The sequence below is a fragment of the Oculina patagonica genome, chromosome 7 (genome assembly GCF_052425735.1).
Source record: "Oculina patagonica isolate OP01 chromosome 7, crgOcupat, whole genome shotgun sequence".
NCBI lineage: Eukaryota > Metazoa > Cnidaria > Anthozoa > Scleractinia > Oculinidae > Oculina > Oculina patagonica.
The window spans coordinates 2,641,006-2,659,856 of NC_135764.1; the positions used below are offsets into that span (position 1 = coordinate 2,641,006).

At 38.9% G+C, this 18,851-nt stretch overlaps 2 protein-coding genes across 3 annotated transcripts; both read left to right on the forward strand.

The window, feature by feature from the left end:
- The first annotated feature begins 285 nt into the window (after positions 1-285).
- On the forward strand, positions 286-5,920 carry LOC144660667 (MICAL-like protein 2). Its single transcript, XM_078521350.1, has 5 exons — positions 286-818; positions 3,326-3,374; positions 3,562-3,706; positions 4,348-4,386; positions 4,815-5,920. Exons 1-5 carry the CDS (start codon positions 643-645, stop codon positions 4,979-4,981), a joined length of 576 nt encoding a protein of 191 aa, XP_078377476.1. The 5' UTR covers positions 286-642; the 3' UTR covers positions 4,982-5,920.
- Positions 5,921-6,835: 915 nt separating this feature from the next.
- LOC144659633 (aspartyl aminopeptidase-like) lies at positions 6,836-18,278 on the forward strand. 2 transcript variants are annotated; one of them, XM_078520108.1, is made up of 17 exons: positions 6,836-6,869; positions 9,371-9,449; positions 9,821-9,909; positions 10,130-10,243; positions 10,920-11,045; positions 11,486-11,610; positions 12,205-12,304; positions 12,725-12,832; positions 13,479-13,556; positions 14,050-14,130; positions 14,764-14,833; positions 15,116-15,203; positions 15,583-15,622; positions 16,503-16,604; positions 17,079-17,160; positions 17,658-17,743; positions 17,873-18,278. In XM_078520108.1, exons 1-17 carry the CDS (start codon positions 6,858-6,860, stop codon positions 17,924-17,926), a joined length of 1,434 nt encoding a protein of 477 aa, XP_078376234.1. In that variant the 5' UTR covers positions 6,836-6,857; the 3' UTR covers positions 17,927-18,278. The 2 variants fall into 2 exon arrangements, with proteins under 2 accessions (XP_078376234.1, XP_078376235.1); XM_078520109.1 differs by lacking the exons at positions 16,503-16,604; positions 17,079-17,160; positions 17,658-17,743; positions 17,873-18,278 and adding an exon at positions 16,069-16,494 and having other exon boundaries at positions 15,583-15,628.
- Positions 18,279-18,851: the final 573 nt, after the last annotated feature.

The following is an 18,851-nucleotide window of genomic DNA, read 5'->3' on the forward strand; positions in this document are numbered from 1 at the left end:
TCAGTTTTTCCAAGTTACAATCTTGTATCAGAGCCGGCAAATTCTTCCACCCTAGTGATCTGTCACATCAGTTTCCAGGCAGATGTTAAAAATATGGTGAAAGGATCTATTACCAATATTAACAGGTTTTGAAAGGCAAATTGAATCATGTCCTTACAAATATCTACTATGGCACAGTATTTTGCGTGTTTGCAACTGTAGCACATTCAGCATAGTTAGCAAACTTTCATTTTGAAACTCTAACCCGAGGAAACCAACTTATGGATCTACAACATGACAATTCGCGGCGGTCTCTTCAAAAGTTGCTAACTGTCATCCCTGGTTGATCAAGATGATGATCGAGATAAATGACTTTTTCTGACCTCCATGAACTATGATAGAGCTCTTTTGAAAACGCGTGTGCGGTTTATAATACTTAAGCCGCGGGAGACCAAGCTGGAAACCGCATTTTTCATCATTTTAACCGCACTTCAGGGATGTGAAGAGACCTGCGTATGACAAACTTCCGTTACATTTCCATAAGGAAGCCAGTCGAAAGCGAATTATTCTCAAAACGCAACGCAACACGCCGACAGCGCGACAGAGCAAACTAAACTTCAGATTTTTTTTCACTGTATTCCCTGTTTTGTGAGGGTAAGCATAATGTCTACGAAGCAGATCTCGAGACAACGGAGTTTGAAAGGGAAAGAAGCGCTCTTAGAGTGGTGTAAACAACAAACAGAAGGCTATAAAGACGTGAATGTCTGCGACCTGACATCCTCATGGAGAGACGGGCTCGCATTTTGCGCACTTCTGCACCGATTCAGTCCTGAACTCCTGTAAGTATTTAAAATCGCATTAAGCTTAGTCTTGTCCTGTGGTGAAGTCAAAGTGCTTGTTGATAACCGCGAACAACATCTACCTAAACAAATATCGGAACCGCTCAATTGATAACAATGCTTTTCAACGCAGATTCGAGACTAAAATTTGCTCACTCGCCTAAAAACAACATTTCATGGTTCGGCCGTGCGGTGGCTATACGAAGCACCTTTTTATTGTTCCACTTATTCGCTTCAATAGCGATTTTGTTTATTTTGACTTTAAATTTCGTCGTAGACAATAACGGGCGATATTAAAAGTTAAAACTCGATAAAACTTGGGTGATCTGTTCCTTGACTTAAAAGATATATATTCGTTACTAACAATTTCCAAGTGAAATTGGTATTTATTTTTGAGGGACACAATATACTAACTATTGCTATATTCTATTATGCAATTTAATGTAACATCTAAGCAGCAGAACGAAATATCGGGGATATAAAGCATCCATTGAACCGAAACGTGTTAGTAATAAATATCTCACAAAGCGGCCTTTTCAGGGGTCACGAAGCGAAACGAGACGTTTTGTTTTGGGCACGTAACAAAGCGGAGTTTATTTCTCTGTTGAAAAAAAAAAAACAATTGTTAGAAACAGTCGCGATGCATAAGTTACGGCTTCTGTATATGATATCAGAGGACACACACATAGGTTCGCAGTTGTTTACTATTCTAGACGAAAAAAAAAGGATTATATTTGTACTAATGGAATTTTATCACTAAAATCATATCAAGAGATGTCCAGGGGGGATAAAAAAAATTATAGAGCAGTATTACATCTTTGATATATTGTCCATTAGCGGATATTGTTTAGCCTTTAAGCCGCATTTCAGCGATTTTCTGTTTTCACGGTTTAAAATATTTAAAGCACAAGATAAACATGAGCTAGCGAACTGATCGGAACAAAACTCGCTGAAATGTAGCTTAAAAACCCCTCAGACAGGTCATAAACAACATCAGATGTGATCAAAAGTTGATGAGGTCAGGGTGAAACTAAAAACTACCTTATATATATTCTTTTAGTGCTTGGGTCCTTGCAACGAGCATACTGAATTGTCGAAAAACAGGCGATCCGAGGAAACTTACTTAAATCATAACTAAGCTATAGCTACAGGTTTTTTGGGCCATCGAGCGGCCTTGTTTCCTAGTGTCTGGTTTTTAGCATGCGTGAGCAGGAATGATCTATTGAAACGGAGCCAATATTAATATCGCCTTATCAGTTAAGGAAATATAATGAAACAAAAATCTCCATTTTTGCGAACAAACGTTTAGAGTGACGTCAGTAGTTTGTTGTTGATCCGCTGTCAAAATACTGCGCGGCGGAATGAATGTGCGCAAATTCTCGTGATCCGCTGTCAAAATACTGCGCGGCGGAATGAATGTGCGCAAATTCTCGTCCGCAGCTGAGCCTGAGAACGCAGACTTTTCAGTTCCGAGCGACAGCCGGAAATACGTCTGCGTTCGCAGGCTTAGTCTCCAGAGGCTGCGATCTTTGTGGTCAGCACCTACTCGTTGTCATATCGAACTGTTATTGTTATTGAACTGTCAAATCAAGTCCGAAAGTAGAACACGATGATTGATTAAATCAGGTTGGAATGTTAATTTGTCATTTCGACATTTAAGATTATATATTCATTAGCGCGTACCCATCAGCTAGGGACGAGAGCAATAAAGTGTCATTGATATCAATACGAAACTCGTCTGAGTTTCATCCTCCAATGGTGTTTTTTTGCAGCCGTCCCGATTAATTTAAGCCCCCCTTCTTTCCTTTAAGCCCCCTCCCCCCTTCCCTAGATGGGAAAGCATTACGATGAACCGAACAAGAAAACCGCCGACAACTTTTCGCTTTTGTCCACCATGTTTACTTTTGATTGTCACTATTATTTTTGTGAAACTTTAGTCATCTTTTCTTTTCTAAGTTCTGTTCTTAAAATTTGTTAATACCCTCCCCCCCACCCAATCCAAAGATCGCGAAAAGAAATAAGTAGTATTACGGTAAGTTTGAAATTCGATGATTTCTTTTTTACGCAAAGGGTTTTACAATTAAAACTTGTTCCATTTTTTTTCTTTGAATTTGAATGTGTTATCAAAATTAACCGGTTGGTCGGAAATGGAGTTGAGAAAGTAATGAAAGTTTAGGAGGACGTTGGTCCCGTCGGGACTAGTAACACCAAGAAATTTGTAATATTATTGTTCCCATGTGCGGATTTAGCGGGGGACAGAGGGGGGCGCCCCCTTTTTTCCTTGGACTTGTTTTTAAAAAAGTGGAACAAACAGTCTCTTGAGAGGTTTTTGTGGGTTTGGGGCAAGGTTGCTGCCTCACCGAAATGTTTTCGACCTACCTTTCTGAATTTTTTAGATCTGCCCCTGATATCATATAATAAGGAAATTTAAAGCCAAGTAGGAAACACGACAGCAGAAGTAAATCACCCCATACTTTTTAAGATTGTTGGCTTTTTTAATGTTGCAGTGAATTTGATGACCTGTCTAAGGAGGATGCTGTGAAAAACAATGAATTGGTGAGTGGATTTTTACGTCTTCCTTTCCTGGTGATAGACTTTTGTAGTACGGAAAGTTGATCATCTCCTGTTTTCTCATCACCTGACGGCTTGACGATCCATCAAAATTGTGAGGAGATATTAGATGGGATTAGCTCTTTGTCATTCTTGGGATATTCTGATCTGTTTTATGTCTTTTATACGTTAGGCTTTCAAAATCGCGGAAGAAAGACTCAAAGTTCCAGCCCTTTTGGACGCGCAAGACCTGGTATCGATGAAATACGTTGACGAAATGAGTGTGATGACGTATGTGTCAATGCTTTACAAACGAATGAACAAACGGTCTTCTTCTGGTGAGTTTTGACCCTTTTGAGGTTTTATATCAACTTAAAAATTCTCCCACCTGTTTACTACATATTAGCTTTAGTTTCTATTGGAAGAATTTAGACTTTCAAGAATATCGACTTTCAAGGTTGCGGAGGGTGGTTATCATTTTTTGTCCAACTTTGGACCCGGGTAATGCATTTAGGTCGTGTAGAGATGACTTTTAAAGCGTACATTATTGAAGGATTAACTTTACATGCGTATGTAGATTGCGAGGGTTAGGGTTATTTTGCCCTGTGTGCAATAATGTTTGCCCTATATTTCACATGTGAGAAAAGCGATACGTCCAATCAGCTTCGCGTATAGCTCTCTTCACCTGTGAAAAACATAACCAATCAGCATCTAGACTGGAACGCCCCAACCAATCAAAGTGGTTTCCAACGACGTTGAGCAAACAGCGAGCGAAATAGCGGCGCGATTAGAACCTCGCGCGAGTAAAAAGGCGACATTTCGCGCACAGTTTTCGCTCACGCTTGTTCGCTGGACCCTAGCAGGATACAAAGACGGCTCGAAGACTACGTGTGTTTATACATGCATTCATTCTAACAAACAGAGTGTAAGATAGTAAAAAATACAGAGTGTAAGATGTTGTGTTATCTTTCTTATACAGCTCCAACAAGTCCAGCTGCCACTTCTCCGACAGGAACGGGTACGTGCCCTCCAAAGTCATTTAACGCCCAACTAGAAATGTTTGGCACCCCCCAAACACTCCATATCAGTGCAAAGAGATCATAAAAGCAAGGATTAAGCTTAAACCGCCAAACCACCGCTTACAAGATAGCTTACCCAAGGCAATTACCGGAATAGTCTATTTTAAGATCACTTGCACACTTACTCATCTAGCCGCAAACCTTAAACCGGCATACAGCCAGAAAATACGGCCACGCGTATATATCCGATGAGAAATTGTTATTGATGAACTAACCCCCTAGAGAACCTCAAATGTTGAGTTGCGACGTCGAGCAAGTAAAAACGCATCTGAAGTTTTCACACTCGCTGCTGCCCTTAGAGTTGTCGGTGTATTTAATGAGCGAGATTTTACCGTTTGTGATGAATAGTTTATTTGCTTATTTTCAGGTCAAACCAGGAGAACTCTTTTTGATGTCTTGAGAGATGAAAATAACTTCACCGAGCTTTGTGAAAAACGAAAAAATCGCCACAGCTCTGGAGAGATGAGTCCCGTGAGTAAAACAGCCCCGACGGAAACTAAGATAGAAGAATTGCAGCAAGAAAACCACATCTAAAAATCTTCGGCGGCAAATAAAACAAGTGATCGTAAAACATCTTAAGTTGATCACTAAAGACTGAATGCTTCCATTAGGCACTTTGAAGGGGCTTTTGTGCATGTTATATATTCGATTCTGTACAGAAAAAGAAGAATAGTTTATTTAAGAATTCGAACGTCTAATTTTCGGCCGAGGCTGAACGTTCTTAACTTTTTCGAAGATTTGAGCCTACCTTAATTATGGTAATATAAAGAAGCATTGTAACAACGCGAACAAAATTAACGCGTAATAAAATTAACGCGAATTTAAGGAAAAGTTCTGGTTAAATGCTTATAGTAAACGTGTTTACATCAATAAAATTAACGGAAACTTTTGAAATTCGCGTTAATAACATGTATCGTTAATTTCCTATAATAAGGTAAAATGTTCTTAAAATGTTCTTTTTTTAAAAAAAAAAATTAAAGTGGTATTGTAGTAAATTCGTTCCTAACACTAAATGTACATGTCCACGTCAACAATAAGTGATGACAATGTTGATTCAGTTACTGGTCATGATCAGAATTTGAATGTAGATGTATTCATTTCCAGTCGCATAGGAAAATAAAATTTGTTCTCAACCAAATTTCAGCCTTGGGCACGTTCTTAGGATGTTCTTAAATTTTGGCCTTTTTTCAGCCTCGACGTTCTTATAAATAAAAAAAAAGGCAAAAAAGAGTGTAGTTCAGTATATACAGTTGTCAACTACTGGCACTGATCAGTAAGAGGCGACAACCTATTTTAATAGCGAATTTATCAGTATGTGTTTCAACATATACATCACTTTTATTTAAAAGTGGTAAGAGAAAGATAGTCGATCTATCCATGCCATGCATGGTTGTGATGAGACCACCGTTTTGTTTTGTTACACAGATTTTTTCGTATATCAGATATTGTTGTAAAATAAACATGATTTTTAAACGTCGATTTCGTCGTTTCATGATTTATTTCCTGCTCTTTAGGATTTCCAACTTTAGTGTTTTTGAGCGCCGAATATTACCGTCACTGACATGCGTGAGCGTGGACGTGAACATGAACGTGCATGAGCGTGATCGTGATCGTGAGAAACCTTTAAACTGCCATAAACTATGAACAGACTTTGATAACGAATGTAGCACGGGGATGCGTATACATACTCTTGCCAGAAATCATGTCTAGAGTCTAGTGAAGAAGTTAACGAGTCCTTACGAAGCCCCACAAAGCGAAATACACCTGGGCAGTAAGAACAGTGATGTAAGAAAGGGGAAATACAAAGTGTAAATGAAACAAAAAACTTATGCCGATTATTTCTCCCGGTTATAAAAAACAGATGGTGTCTCTAGAAAACCGGATTATGTCTTTAACAAAGAAGACATACTGGCGATCGACCTAGAAACCAATATTAAAAGAGCTCCGGAATTACAAGGCTCAGTTGTGTGGTTTAGAAGGGGGGGGGGGGGGGGGAATGAATATTTTAAAGAAATTTTTTGTAATCAACCGTCTTTCGAGTGGGTTTTTTTGCAATCAGAATACTGTTAGCAGCATCTCCACAAAAAGATCATTTTTTTACACAAATTCTTCAGCCCCCTCTGAATTTTCTGGATCCACGCCTGTGATTATAGGATCGATGCTTTTGGCAAAACTCTGGGTCTGACAGATTCCCCCTTACAACACTCGTAATGGGCTGTTTGGCACCGTTATCCACACAATTCATTGTTATCCGCAACATTAGCGTTTCATCCACTTTCAGTTTCATTTTACTTGGGAGGTATATGAATGAAAGTGAAAATGAATTCGAAAGTGAAAACTTCGCAAGCTATCTACCGCACCCGGGAGGGATTGGATTCTAGAGGCAAGGTTACATAGCTGAGAAATCAAAATGGCCGCTCAGGTAAGTGTTTTTTTCTCCATCGCACTTTCAATCGAATCCTCAATCGATAGTCTTATTTTAATGTTTGAGTAGCAAACACTCATCTTAAGGCTTAGTACTGAAAAAGAATACGTTTTGACGTTGGATAGCAGAAGAATATTGCTTGAAATTCGATGCGCGCTTCGATTGGTCTCGAGTTACCGGCAGCGGAAAATAAATCTTAAGTTAAATTGTTTCAATTGTTTCAATGCAGAGATACCAACCTAAAAAAATAGTCGAAATCCAGGAGACCAAAAATCAGAGATTCCAACCCTTTTTGAAGGAAATTAGCGAGTATTTTTAGCGCTAAAGGTGAGAGCGGTCTGGGGGCATGTTCCACCGGGAAATTTTTGCACATTTAGGTTCTCTCAAGTGACATTTCCGGCATTTTGACATCATTTCTTTCAGGAGTTTTTCTATAAGGTCTTTATTCTTTTCACAAAAACTTTTGTTGTTTTTCTTTACTTTTGTTACACTCGATCAGATTGCAAAAAAGTACTAAAGATAAATAAGCAATTTTTCTCTTGTTTTCAGAATTTCATGATAAATCGGGAGAATCTGATAAAAATCAGGACGTAACAAGTCGATCAAAGTCGATCATCGGAAACGTAGTCGATAAGTCGATAGTGCTCGATATTTGTCGATAATCGTCAATCGACAAGTTTAATTTATCGATAAAAGTCGATAATCACAAGATTTTCAACTGATTATCGACTTTTATCGACAAATTAAACTTGTCGATTGACGATTATCGACAAATATCGAGCACTATCGAAACCAGTAACAGCTCGAACAAATTTTATATGGAAGTGTATTATTCCGTCCGTATAGCAATTAAGTTTAATAAAGAAAAGGGTAAGTTTCTTTTTGTTTTTTCAGGTTTATTCGTGCTTCCAATTACAGTGTTAAAACGGTAAAATAAAGTCTTGGCATAACCAATCCTGCTTCATTAGGATGTGCGCGGCAACTGTAGTCTTGCCACAGTTTTTTGTATTTCCGATACTTGTCGATCGCAGTCGATCAAAATTGATTTAAATCGATCAAAGTCGATAATCACAAGAAATTGTGTGATTGACTTTTATCGATTTCCGATATCTGTCGATTGATTAGTATTGAATTCGATCGACACCGATCGAATTTTATCGACTATCGAAATTATCGACTTGTTACGTCCTGTAAAAATCGGGAGTGCGGGAGGCAACGCATCAAATCGGGAGACTCCCGATCAAATCGAGTGGGGTTGGAATCTCTGAAAAATGTTGCATCATAATACCTCTTCTCAACCTCCAAAATGGAACAGAAAACAGAGCTCCGCCAATTCATCCACAAAAATGTATCAAATATTTAAAAATTTCTCCCCCAAATCAGCCAAAACAAGTTTGAAAAAAGGGTCTTTCTCGTTTCACAATTACGTACATGGCAAAATACAGACACAGTCACAGGACTTCATCGGTTTATGCACCTATGAGTGTAAATCCCACAGGGAGGGGGGAGGGTGGGCAAGGGCCAGGGGTGGAGATTTGACAAATTTCAATCAAAAAAGCCCCACACTTAGGCAAAACATCTTAAATCTACTTATAACACAGATATCTGTTAACAGATCAGAAGTTCAGTAACCCATAAACATTCCTAGAAGAAAAAACTAACTCAAAAAAAGTTTGGTTTCTGTCCAGATGGCAGTTTGAAGTGTCAGATAAAATGGCCATAAAACCAAAATGATGAAAACTTACCTTTCCTTTGAGTTGCGAGAAGAGGCTAAGTAACTATGTCTGAAGTTTGGTACCAGGCCTTATTCGGTCAAAGTCAAATTTCTCCACTCCAGGGCTGCTTCTCACAATCAAGTGATTGACTTGGGGATCATCCCAGACATCCCCAGCCTCTTGCTTGCACTCCCCTCCACACCCCCTGACTCCTAATAATAATCTATCTAATCCCCATGGGATTTACACTGATAAATGCATTCTTATAAATTGACTTGAAACAGTGATGATTTTATTTGGTACCCTCCGTCCAATAAGCACCCCTTTCTTATTTATACCTACCTTCAAATGTGTGTTTGATAATAAGAGCTTCTGTTTTCCAGTAAGGCCCCACTATGTGCCATCTGAATGCACTGAGATCATTCGTGGTTTATCTTCCTTCTGAACTGCTTGCGTCATTCTAGCATTGTGTGGTATCAGGGAAAATCGATACCCACCCTAAGGAAAGTCACTGGAAACTCCTCTCTCCAGTAGAGTTTCCACCCATTTATTCCTGGGTAAGCATCCCTGTCCCTTGCTCCTACATGTTAAACAATGTGCTTCTCCTAAACAAAATCTTGTGACCATGTTCAACTGTTTTAATTATGGGAGGTCGCTTATTTACTATTAATTAAAAGTGCCGGGTGCCTGCTTACAACAGCAGTAAAATTTAAGTTGATCCCGGGTTGATTCTTGTGGTGGTTATGAGTGTCATGCACATGTATTTGTGTCGTTTAATTGCAGGTTTCCTCTCTTGAAGTAGTAAAATCAGCTGCAAGGAAGTTTGTTGATTTTGTAAACAATGGGCCTTCTCCATATCATGGTACTGTATATATTGATCTGTACATAGTCTTTTTATCAATGATGTGAAACAGATCATGAGCATACTGCTAAGATAATCTCTTCTACAATGTGCCCTACAAGTCAGGGCCTGAGGAAAACCTTAGTTCCAGCTAGGCATTTGGGCAAGCAACCCTTATTTGGCTTGCTGAGGGCAGTTACACTGTGCTTGCTAACCTTAGTTGACGTTTTTGCTTTAAAATCATAATGTAGTCATAACATGACTTGTCTCCACTGGGTCCTTGCAGATCAAGCAAGTGTTCATGAAAAGTTCCTTGCCCATCAAAAGAAACTACTTGTCCCTGATGTCTAGATGAGACATTTTTCATTTGTGTTCACATTATTTTGTTTCAGTTGTGAACGAGTGCAAAAAGGTGCTGACTTTAGCAGGATTCAAGGAGCTTAAAGAAAGAGATCACTGGAATATTAAACCTTCTGATAAGGTGTGAAGTAAGATTTCTGCTTTTATTAACAGCACAATCAGGGTCTGTCCCCTGCCACCAGCCAGTTGCGAATTTCAATTTTTTTGCGCAAAATTGGTTTTATAATATTATAATACTTTCAACAAATAATGCAAAATAATGCCATATATATTCTGGTTCACTTCTATTTCAACTTCACAGCGTGCATGTTTTCTTGATTTTTTTTTCTCTACATCTTCAGTATTTTGTGACCAGAAACCAATCAACAATCATTGCATTTGCCGTTGGTGGAAAGTATACCCCTGGTAATGGCTTCAGTATTATTGGTGCACACACAGACAGTCCATGTCTCAAGGTATGCTATGAGATGCACGTGTGCATGTTACTTATTATAAATGAAGCACACAGAGATCACTTAACAATACATACCTGTAGGTACATGTACATGTACATGAACCACTACAGTATCATATTTTAATTAATCTGTGTAGTAGATTATTAACTTTTAATTTTTTGACATAAAATTTTGTTTTGTAGATACAGATATATGTAGTGATGTTACTGCATAAAAAGTATTGGTCCTATAATATTTTATGTTGTATAGCATTTTGTTAAATACTAATAAAATTAGTCAGTTAGCTGAAGAAACTTTTTACCATGTTTACTTTTAATAAAATTACTTTGCCTTTGCTTTAGAAAAGTTTTTTTTTACCTTTGGTTTCTTTTTCACAAAAAAAGCAGGTGATATGGAAGCACCTGTCTTATTACAATGCTTTGTTTTAGGATGATGTGAATTTTTTCTGAGAAATAGGAAACCTGCTTGTATTTTAAAATATCAGCAACATTGCACGTAATTTTGAAAAAAAATCAGTGCTCAGAACTTGTTAGATGACAGGCTGTGTTAACTACACAAACAGTGATTGAGTTACCACATCCCAAACAAAATATGTTTTTAAGCTACACATTGTTACAATTAGAATGTAATTTGTCTTAAAGTTGTTGAAATTTATTTGCTGTTTGATCTGTGAAAGGTGAAACCCAATTCAAAGAAGAACAGCAATGGCTACCAGCAGGTTGGCGTGGAATGTTACGGAGGAGGAATCTGGGCAACATGGTTTGACAGGGATTTAACATTTGCAGGCAGAGTTATGATCAAGGTATTATACACCGTGATTATGTTTGTTACAGTTGCTGAGATGTTTAAATAACAAAAGAGAGCCAGTGAGCTCCTAATAATGGCATTTCCAGAGCTGCAGGCCTGGGGTATTTTGCAGAACACAGAACACAGAATGATGGTCAGTGATTTGCTTTCATTTCCGTTTTCTTGAAGTTAACATTCACTTCGGGTTTTCTTGCGGTTAGCTTTTATTTGTTGGTAAGGGCATTTTACTATTGCCGTTACGTCATTCCGCCATTCTATCATTCTGCATTCTGCGTTCTGCCTTCTGCAAAATACCCCTGCCATTTCCAGAGTGTCTTGGTATCAACATCCACTGTTTGGTATCCATGCCACAATATAAATTATTAAACTATCAGTTATTAATAATATAAATTATTAATAACTGATAGTTTCTTTTTTCTTGGTTTAATTTAACAGAAAGGTGACAAACTGGAGCACCACCTGGTTCATGTCAACCGACCAATCATGCGAGTGCCACACTTGGCCATCCATCTGCAGCGTGACATTAATGACAAGTTTTCACCAAATAAAGAAACCCACATGTGAGTTCCAGTCTGACCAAAATTATATATGACATCATCAATCTGTGTAGAAATTAGTAGCATGTTAATTTAAATTATCCAGGCTACCCTATGTACACATGTAGTGCAGATGTACCCAGGTACCGGTAATACTCCTTATAGACGGTGCCATATGGGGAGGCTCTATTCAAGAGGGGGTACCTTTTTCAGGGTGGAGGTATATAAAAGGGTAGGAATTTTACGAGTTGGAGTATAAAAAGGGTTACCCCTTCTCCTCAGGAAACATACTACTGAAATTACCCCAGAATCGGACTGCAATCTTTCATATGAGGGGAATTAATTCTCACAACATATTTACCTTCCGAGTATTCAACTTGAGAACGCTTCTTCATTAAATAAAATAAATTTTATTTTCACCATTCTCCTTATCATGTACATTTATATTAATTTTTTTGGAGTTAATATACAGCGTTATTTTATTGTAATTTTAGTGGGAGGTGGGGATGGGGTTAACAACAGATTTTAGTGCAGAGATCTGCAAAGCCCAAGCTAGATTTTAATCTCAGATTTTTGCTTGTGTATATCATTATCTTTTGTACATTATTTGCTTGTCAGTGCTCCCATCTTATCAACTTGTGTGTATGAAGAGTTGGTAAATAAATCAACAGCAGCTGAGGATAGCAGTGACAAGAAATCAAAGGAAACCAAATGTAGGGTGAGTCTTGTTTTGCTTCACATGTTAAAAATAACTTTCAGCCAAACAAAGATAATAGGTAAGAAACTGTTTCATGTGTTAACCCTACAACAAAGCAGTAAAAGGATAACAGTTCTTTCTGCAGCTCTGACAAAAAGCTAATGCTAAAAAAAACAGCTTCTAAAATTTAGCTACCTGGCCAGCTGAATGCAATCTTCCAAACGACCTGCAATAAATGTAATGTATTGAAAATGACTGTCCAACATGTAAGCATAACAGCTAGAGCATAATTTTCAATGGGAGAGGGGGGGGGGGCAGGGACTGAAAAGCTCAACTTTGTGGGGGGGGGGAAGGGCTCATCCTCACAAGAGCAAGTTTGAAGCATTCATTCATCATTAAGATATCACTTGGAGATTGAAGGGTATTTCTTTATGCCTTTAGAGTGACTGTCACCAGTCGGTGTTGATGAAATTATTAACAGAGGAGATCAGCTGTGAGAAACAAAACATCTTGGACTTTGATCTGCACCTGGCAGACACCCAACCTGCCGTAAGTACATGTACAATGTTTATAGACAGATGTGTTGATTACTCGAGTCTTACCGTTTACAATGAGTAGAAATTATAGTCAAATCGAGACAATGCCCCTTGATATTTTGTATAGAAGATGTAGCCATTGGTGTTTAATGATTGAGCTTAGTAGTTCTTCCAGTTTTGTAGAATGAACTGTAACTTGAAATGAATATCCCCCCCTCCAGCCAGATGGGATTCTAGTCTGGCATACAACCGTCATTATCCCTAGCACTTTGTTATATAGTTGCCCGATAATGAACGATTCCCCCTATGGCGCGTGCCTGCAGGGAATCACGGTAGTTGTATTCATTGTTGCTAAGTCTTGCACATGGTTTGATGAATACAATTACCATGGTTCCCTGCAGGCGTGCACCATAGAGGGAATCGGGAATTTGACAGTATCTTTTTCCAGTACACTGGAAGGGAAGGAGAAACTCATGAAAAAGGGCCTTGGTTACAAAATGTCATCTGAAAGTCTCCTCTGGGAGAATAGGGCCTTGGTTACAAAATGTACAAAAAAATAAATATTTTATTTGCAAAAGGTTACAAGATTTACACAAAAATAAATAAAAATTTTTCTTTCCATAATCATTTTCCTTGCTGCATGTTTTGTATTTTTGTAGACCTTGGGAGGTGCACTGGAAGAGTTTATTTTCTCGCCTCGACTGGACAATCAAGTCAGCTGTTTCTGTGCTCTTGAGGTAGAGTGTACATTCTAGGTTATTACGTGTGCCGTGCAGCTTATCAGACCTCTACTCAACTGTGATATCTAAAGCAAGAATTGATTGTAAAGATTAGTTGCTGATGCAGGATGTGAGGTAGTCCATCACAGGTTTTCTCCCCCCCCCCCTGCCACATTTTATCAGATCGTCCCAACAGTGTACAAGGTACAATGTACATGCCAAAGGGATCAAATTTAGCACTTGCCCCCTTATCCATTTGAGCCTCAGTCCTTTTGGGCAAGTAGAAATTGTCCAGTGAGCATGTCAGACTTAAGTTTTCAACTTACATTTTTACTATAGTCTCATAATATGGTGAGATTTAACACACTGACAGCTGGTCCTGCTGATTGGCTAATAATCCAAACATGTAAATATATTAAGTTATGGTTGACAATTTTTTGGGGGTTGCCCTTCATGCTTTATTTCACCAGTAAAATCCACTTGATAGAAATTTTATTATTTTTACTTATAGGGTCTTGTTCAGTCTCTGGAAGGTCCATCTTTGGCATCAGATCCTAACATTCGTGTTATAGCTTTGTATGACAATGAGGAGGTATTGTTTAAATAACATGTGTCTATCTATTTTTGTTTGTTTTTGGTACTGCCAGTGATAGATAGTTTAAGGGCCTCTGTAGCAAATCAGATTGTGTGTTCCACCTCTAGTCACCCTCTGCTTTATACTAAACACACTTTAAATTAGTCAATGAATATCACAAGGAAGTGCCAAAGCAAGCTTGACTGTTTGATTTTTGAAATGCTTTTTATTAGACTTCTGAAACCGAAACTTAACAAACAGAGTGACTCGCTCCGCGTGAAATTATTTGTTTAGATATTTTTTGGTATTTTAATGTTCTTATTCTCGTCGTCTTATTCGCTTGCTTTACGTTTTTAATTATATCTTTTACAACTATGCATGCCATTCGCACAAAGTTATATTTTAGCCTTTTTTAGCCTTTTTATTCTTATTGTCTATTGTTTGTATGTACATATTTTAGCGCTTTTACTATATTTACACATGTAATTTTATTCAAACACCTAACTTGAAAATGACCGTCGAACGGTCGAAACGTCGTTCTTATTTTTTAGCGTTCAATTTTATTATAGAATATCACAAGGTTTCTTCTATTAGAAGGTAACAGCTTCTTTACAAAGAAAGCTGACCTTGAGTAAACTGTCTTCACAACAGGTTGGTTCAGTGAGTGCACAAGGTGCAGGCTCCATGCTAACAGAGCATGTCTTACGCCGCTTGTCAGTAGGTCAGTAACATCAAGTTTGGATTGTGCTTCAAATGAAAGCAGGGATGGTGCAGTGGCGAGTGTACTTGCCTCCCACAATGTGACCCAGGTTCAAATACCAGGCTCAGTGTCACATGTGGGTTAGCCTGTTCCAGTCCCCAACTCAGTACCAAGAGCCTGGAACAGGCTACATTTGGGTTGAGTTTGTTGTTGGTTCTCGTCCTTGCTTTGAGGGTTTTTTCTCCGGGGTTTTTTTGAGTCAAGTATTAATAATGTGAATGTTAATTGTTTTCCACAATGAAGGTGGGACCTCGACTAGTTTTGAAGAAGCAATTCCCAAATCATTTCTTCTCAGTGCAGACCAGGCCCATGCAGTTCATCCAAGCTATTCGTATGTACACTGTTCTCCTGAACTTGCAACAGCTTTTCTTATATATGTGTGTCAATGAAGATTGCAAATTGTACATGTACACTGAATATCCGCACACCCGATTAGTTCCCTAGCCATCGACTTTGTCCCTAGACCTGCTAGACCACGATGGTGTGTACGTTGCCCTTGAAAGGAACTACTGTACAATCATGTAAACATCTGAGCATGCTGATCAGTATTCAGTTGTGAAAAATGATTGTTCGCAAACTATTGGGTGCTTGAAATCACCATTTTTGGGAAAACTTAATGAACACACAAAAAAATCTTTTTTGTTTATTTGTTTGTTTTTCTAAGCTATTTTAAGTATTATTTTTTATTTTTTTATTTTTTTCATCTTCAGGGATAAACATGAAGAAAATCATAAACCCGCTCTCCACAAGGTGACTTACCGTATTTATTCGTTTAAGCGCCCTGGGCGCTTATTAAATTTTTGGACCTTGAGAGTGGGCGCTTATTCGAGGTGGGCGCTAATTGGAGGCTGGGCGCTTATTAAATTTTCACAATTTTTAGCGAGCAGTACGCTTATTTTGCAAGAAAAAAGTAAATTATAACAGAACATGAAGATGTCCAAAAGCCAAATTTTTACTGATCCTTGAAAGTTTCTGTAAATTATTGAGAAAGCTTGGTCTCCGGGGTAGTCTTTTGGTAGTACTTAGTCAATTTCACACCTCTCATTTTACTCCTCTCGTGCACGTCAATTTTTTAGGGGGTGGGGGTGGGCGCTTATTCGAGGCTGGGCGCTTATTAACTTTTCCTACCTTCAGGGTGGGCGCTTATTCGAGGTGGGCGCTTATTCGAGGTTGGGCGCTTAATCGAATAAATACGGTATTTGACACATTTGAAAACAGAATGGAACTAGATGGGCCGGGACAACTTAACAACTGAAAGCTTGCTTATTGAACGTGTAACACCAGTTCAGAGACCCCGCTTTGTTACACGTCTCTAAGTTCGTCGAGGGCCCACGAGCAATATACAATTTACGAAACCGCGGGGGATTTAGGCAAGCGCGTACGCAAGGTTGAAGAAGTGTTTTGCAGGAAATGGAAGATTTCTTTTTTATTGATATGATACTGTCTAACCTGTCCTTACCGACACCTCCATAATACGGACACCTCTATATTGTGTACAGTTGCCTTGGTCCAATAGGAACCAGTATTCATAAATCTTTTAAATACGGACTCTCAGTTCTGTCCCATTTGATTGTACTTGTAAAGGACCAATGTTGTACGTTCTTAATGATTGATTCTCAATTCCTGACAGGGTCCAGTAATAAAGATTAACAGCAATCAACGATATGCCACAACAGCAGTGTCTTCAAGTGTAGTAAGGCTGATTGCAGAGAAGGGCGACGTGCCAATACAGGTAGAACTAGGTTTGATAACTAACTTGGTTTATAGATAGTTTGCGCGCGTACAGTGAAGTAGTAGTGGCGTGGACAGAGGTGACGCGCGCGTGGACAGAGGTGACGCGCCAGTGTAGGAGAGGAGAGATTCGCGCGTGTAGGAGAAATGACGCGCGTATGTTGTCGGAGGTTTTCTTGTGTCGCGAATGTTGGAGAGAAGTGAGGCATGTGTTGCGAAAGGAATGAGGCGTGTGTATACAGACAAGGAAAAACGGGCGTGTGTAAATAAGGGGAAACGTCCTTGTCTAGGAGAGGAGAGACAGAAAACACTCGCGCAGGAGAGGAGAAAGCGTGCGTTTAATTTACGCATGCATTTAATTGATCGTTTTCGCTGCGCTGTCGTGTGAACCAACGTTATTTTCTCTTTTTTATTATTTGTGTTTATTCATTTGTTTGTTTGTTTGTTTATGTTTTGTAGTATTCCTATATTTCAGGAGTTTTGTGTACGTAATGATTCACCTTGCGGATCGACTATTGGACCAATACTGTCTGCCAAGCTTGGTCTTTTAACTCTAGGTATGTAATTTTGTTTATGTTGTGCGTGGTTAAGTAAACGTTTTCCTTCGCATAGCTCCAGTAGAGGTGGGCTTATAAAAATCACACATCAATTGGGGTACATAAAAAAGTAGACTTTGTAATGTATGAGCGCTGTAATTTTGTATGGTAACGCATTTTCACAAACTAGAAACAATAATAAGTAAATGTAATCGATGAATACCTTTAAAAGCGTAAAATTGCCTTGTTTCCTCGAGAGAGGACCTGATAAAGCTTTCTCGTTAACCCTCCTTACCGACGGTATTTTTTCACGTCTTTTTTTCAATTTTTATTGTTACTCACGTTGAAGCGTAATAACAACTGATGTCCATGTCATCTAAAAGGAAACTCGTGATCAAGTTCAGAGACTTTGTGCACTCGATGAATTTCGCCGGATTCCCTTAAATTATCATTTAATACTAGAACTGAAGAAACAAGGGTGGTATGTTGATATTCTTTTTTGTTTATTCTGTTTTCAGATATCGGCGGCCCCCAGCTCGCTATGCACTCCATCCGTGAGATGTGCTGCTCTTCTATCATTCACCAAGAGACTCAACTTTTCAAGGTAAAAACTTCAAACTCCTTCACTGTCAAGCCGAGTTACGAGCTTAGAAGAAGCTACTCTTATGCTGAATTCTTGTCATAGAAGGTTGCGGAGCTGACAAATCCCTGTTTCTTTCTATTTTCTTCACAGAATTACTTCGAGACACTTCCTTCAGTGCTAGAGTCCGTGACAGGAGCTGACTAGAATCAAACGAACGGCCCTTTATGAGTTTCACTATTAAGACTGTTAAACAGTGTTTCTTTTCTATTTAGATAGTTCGTCGTGCTGTTGAACAGCGGAAAGTAACAAAACTTACACAGTAAAAAAAAAAAACGACTTGTCAAGGCACAGAATAAATTTACTAGAGGTTCCCAAGAGAAAAATCGATATGAAAATTCGTGTACATCAGTCGTAGACCATGGTTCCCTTCGCAATCGTTATTTGATCGTCACGCAACGCTTCTTTGTGACGGAATGCTTGAATAGACGATGGAATCAGACAACTTGTGAATTAGTAGACATACATTGAAATAAATGAGCAAATTCTGCTAACTAGAGTTTTGTGTTTTTCTGTTTTACAATTGAAGCTTTCCCCCATGGGACTCGCTTATGTTTACTGCATTTTCAGGAGAAGGGCAGAAAAGAGAGGGAAAGAAAGAGGGAGGCTATTATTCCTAAATCGCGTACTCATATAGATAGTTGTAGCTAGCTGGCAATCATTCTCGTACCTCGAGTCTTCGTCCCTTCTGCGCAGGCTTGAAGAACGTTTCCTGACCGCGGGTCAAAGGGAACGAAGACCCTGGGTACGAGGATGGCTGGCAATGGGCTTGGCGATGCTCTGTTATTATAGGATGGCAAGATAAGGTCGCGCATAACCGCAAAAGCCGCAATACCCGCGAAATTACTTGGGTAATTTTTTTGGCTCTGGGATTTAAATAGCCTGCGTGCAGTGGTCTCCTATTTCCTCACGGATGCAGTCAGACTAGCTTTGAAAAGAAAGTGCCCAGGCATCGCGTGAGTTTTTTCTATCACGCAAACTTGAGTCACGCTCACTTGAGTTACGCAAAACCTCATGACACAGCATTCACAACACAGCCAGCAAATCATGAGCAAAGACTAAACATGATGAC

Bases quoted from the DNA above. Each gene is read 5' to 3' on its own strand.
- LOC144659633 (XM_078520108.1), top strand. The intron at 11,046-11,485 runs GTATTATACACC...TTAATTTAACAG, and splicing joins CAGGCAGAGTTATGATCAAG to AAAGGTGACAAACTGGAGCA. The intron at 15,204-15,582 runs GTATGTACACTG...TTTCATCTTCAG, and splicing joins GCAGTTCATCCAAGCTATTC to GGATAAACATGAAGAAAATC.
- LOC144660667 (XM_078521350.1), top strand. From the start codon at position 643: ATGTCTACGAAGCAGATCTCGAGACAACGGAGTTTGAAAGGGAAAGAA. The intron at 3,375-3,561 runs GTGAGTGGATTT...TTTATACGTTAG, and splicing joins CTGTGAAAAACAATGAATTG to GCTTTCAAAATCGCGGAAGA. The intron at 4,387-4,814 runs GTACGTGCCCTC...GCTTATTTTCAG, and splicing joins CACTTCTCCGACAGGAACGG to GTCAAACCAGGAGAACTCTT.